This window comes from Elephas maximus, chromosome 7, assembly GCF_024166365.1.
Source record: "Elephas maximus indicus isolate mEleMax1 chromosome 7, mEleMax1 primary haplotype, whole genome shotgun sequence".
Lineage (NCBI taxonomy): Eukaryota > Metazoa > Chordata > Mammalia > Proboscidea > Elephantidae > Elephas > Elephas maximus.
The window spans coordinates 122076783-122080559 of NC_064825.1; the positions used below are offsets into that span (position 1 = coordinate 122076783).

A 3777-nucleotide genomic window follows, 5' to 3' on the forward strand; every position below is an offset into this window, starting at 1 on the left:
GTTCCTCAAGCTCTTCTAGGCTGTTGTCTTTACGGGAGCAAATCACCAGGTCTTTCTCCCGCAGAACCACCGGGTGGGTTAGATCTACCAACTTTTAGTTAGCGGGAAGTACTTAACCATTATGCTACCACAACTCCTTCCTGTATTAGGAAAAAATCAAACCAATTGCCATCTAGTTAATTCCAACTCATAGCAACCCTATATTAGTCGTAGGTATAATTTAGATGTTCTGATTTAGAATTCTTTCCCAAATATTATGCTGCATTTCTAAACTGTCATTAAAATGTCTACTTAGGATCATTCCCAGCTACATTACTTTTTGGAAGGGATCTCACTTAACTGCCAGTTGCTAGGGCTACAGAAATGTTTTAGAAAAGGTTCCATTCTTGGTTTGGTCTGTTCCAGCCAAACATATTTTTGTGGGGAAAGGGGTGAGGATGGAGGCAATGAGTCTATTATTTTATTAATGAACAGCTTCTTAAGACAGTTTTAAAGAAATAATACCAAGACTATGAAATCTACAAAAATGGAAGGTCAATGGATAAAATATTTTGGTTAGGTAGAACCATTTATGTTTCACAAATCACATTTTGTGATATTTGAGAAAGATCATTGCCTATGCTGGGAAGAACATGGAAGGCCTCAATGTGCCCAAACATTCTGTCTGTAAAATGGGGATAATTTTTCACCTACCAACTTCATACAGGAATAGAAAAACCTAATCTATGTGATAGAACTATGTGAAGGGTAAAGTGTTATATAAATGCTAATGCAATATGTACGAAACTTGGTCTATAAACTCAAGTATGAAAAACAAATCTGTTTTTAAAACTCGTACAGTTGGACTCTGAATCTCCCTGATACCCCTGAGGCTGATGGCTCTGCCAACACCTTGTCAAACTGAAGGCCCTGGAATCACAGAAAGGCTCAGATCTCCAGAACTTGGGTCCTGACTCCCTGAACACACCTTGACACCCATCATTTCTGGGGTCCTGTATAGTCTCCAATGTGCTGCACTGGAACATGCACCAGACCCATTCATGACCAGAAATCACTGACCTTTAATTTCTTTCTAGCATCTGAGAAATTCCCCAACCCCTTGACCCCAAATGTTTCCCCTTCCTCCTACCCTCCATAGCCCCCATATCTTTTTCACAATTCAATTTCTCCCATAGGCCTGAGGGGTAAAGTGCATGGAACAAAGTTCCTTGGAATTGTACCCAGATAAATCTTCTCACTTTCTCTCTCCATTTGGGACCAAAGTTAAAAAGTGTTCCATTATAAATGTTTCATTTGCCACATACTTATCATATTATTTCATTTTATTGGAATATCAATAAAAGTTAAACAATTAAAAAATAAATAAAACCTGTGAGGGAAACAACTGGCTGTGTGGCATCTTGGGTTCTTATCATTTCTATGCAAATAATATTTATCAACAGTTGTCTTCTCAAAGCACAGTCACCTTTTAGGCTTTTATCCAGCTGAGTTCTAATCATGGAAACTGGCTTTTTAAACTGCATTCCACATTGCCATCATGGTCCCAGAGAGATCACTTGTTGGTGGCACCTAAGCATGATGGTACCAGGAAACAAGGAAATCAGGTTTTCATTTCTTCTTGCAGCCTAGTTATTCCTGTTACTTGCAAAAGGTAACTTATACATTCTTACCTCCATCCTTCTTGATGGAACAATAATATCTTCCCAAATATTATTCTTACTGAGTTTAATAAGTTGTTCTCTTTATTACCCTCTTGAGGGCCCCTTTGATCTCCTTGTTCCTCAGGCTATAGATCAGAGGGTTTAACATGGGAATTAGTGTGACATAGAAGACTGACAGCACCTTGTCCTGCTTCATGGAATGACTAGAGCTGGGATGCATGTACACAGAGAGGGCTGTGCCAAAGAAGAGGGTCACAGCTGCCAGGTGGGAGGCACAGGTATTAAAGGCCTTGGCACTGCCTTTGCCTGAGGATATTTTCAGGATGGAAGCTACAATGAAGCCATAGGACAAGAGAGTAACAAGCAAAGAACCAAACACAATAAAAATGGCTGCCAGGAGAAGAATTATTTGGCTAATGAAGGGATTGGAACAAGACAAGGGAATAATCTGAGGCAAGTCACAGAAGAAATGTTGAATGATATTTGGCCCACAGTAGTTGAGATTAAAGCAAGAGACTGTTTGAGATAAACTACTAAGGAAACCAGTCACATAGACCCCAGCAACCATCTTCCCACAGAGGCCAGGAGCCATGATGGCTGAGTACTGCAGAGGGCTGCCAATGGTCACAAATCGGTCATAGGCCATGGCGGCCAAGAGGCAGCACTCAGCCAGACCCATCCAGACTGCAACAAAATATTGAGTGACACAGGCGATGAAGGAGATTGTCTTTTCATTTTTTAAGAAATCTGAAAGCATCCTTGGGCTGATGGAAGAAGAATAGCAGATGTCTATAAATGACAGAAAACTGAGAAAAAAGTACATGGGTGTGTGCAGCTGGGAGTCCATCCTGATGAGGAGGATGAGACCCAGGTTCCAGATGAGAGTCACCAGGTAGATCCCTAGGAATACTGGAAAGAGGATGAGCTGCAGCTCCTTTTCATCTGAGAGACCCCGGAGAACAAACATGGTTACAGAGGAGTGGTTTTCATTCCATTCCATGGGCCTATTTGCTGTCATCTGCTGAAGAAGAGATGAGAGAAGGAGATACCTTTATTCCCTCCTTAAAGAAAAAGAAGCACTCTTTACTATTTAGGCATGCAGCTAGCTAATTGTACAACCTTAAATCATCCATGTTGAGTTATTCTGTGCCTTCCATATACAATCATCAAACTTGAACTGAAAAATCCTCTTGGATGTATATTACCATTGGATTTGGGGACAGAAGGCAGTAAATGGCCATCATTAGCCCATCATCTTCTAAAATGTCTTAATATGATTTCCCCTGCCAGATCTTACAAATATGTGAGTCTTTCAAGTAAGGCCAAATTAGGAAAATAGTGGTCAAACAGAAAGCTTCTGCCCAGGCAAGGCTCAGCTGTTAACTAGATGCTTAGAGAAGTTCATGTGCAAAATATGTCAAGTCAGGAGGCTGGAGGAGATGCTCTTTAAAGTCTCCTGGAGAACTAGCTCTCAATTAACCTATACCCAGAAAGCACTGATTATCCTGTAACACCCTTTCTCCTTTCACAATGTAACAGAATGGTTGGGAAGACTCACTCACTAAGAACCAGAAGCTTGGAAATGGAGTGATTTAACCAATTTAATGACTCTAGGAAGGCTCCTGAGAAGTGACATAAGACAAGGTTGGAAAAGTCATGAAGCTCCCTTTCTTTCAGGTGCAGCCTTTTCTTTCCTACATCGAACACTTAAGAGTTTTAAGACTGTGTTTAATGCTTTTTTTGTGTCTCTTTGATAATCTGACGGAGACTGGATTCTCTGCTCAGAAAAATGCAACCACTTAGCACCTTTGCACACAGTTTTATTGGATTTGCAATTACCCTGAAGCCTATTGACGGTTACCAGATTAGAGAACTCTCCTACAGGGGAGAGTGACTTGGAATTACCTAAGGGTCATGCTTGGGCAATGGACGTGGACACTGGGAAGTTGAGGCATCAATAACACAATTATGATCTCTCTTCAAGTAGATATCCTTCCAGTAAATGAACAGAAAAGGCATAACACTGACTGACTCCCAAAGAAATAAGTCAAGCTTGAGACGATTTAGTCTCTTTTAGAAAGAAATGAGAAGGTATTAAATGTTTTGCAATGCCTGC

At 40.7% G+C, this 3777-nt stretch overlaps 1 protein-coding gene across 1 annotated transcript; it reads right to left on the reverse strand.

The window, feature by feature from the left end:
- Positions 1–1725: 1725 nt before the first annotated feature.
- On the reverse strand, positions 1726–2679 carry LOC126080646 (olfactory receptor 5A1-like). Its single transcript, XM_049891824.1, has one exon. The coding sequence runs from the start codon at positions 2677–2679 to the stop codon at positions 1726–1728; it is 954 nt and encodes a 317-aa protein (XP_049747781.1).
- Between the last annotated feature and the right edge of the window lie 1098 nt (positions 2680–3777).

What these genes read in the sequence shown, in the direction of transcription:
- LOC126080646 (XM_049891824.1), bottom strand. Translation starts at nt 2,679, where the DNA reads ATGACAGCAAATAGGCCCATGGAATGGAATGAAAACCACTCCTCTGTA.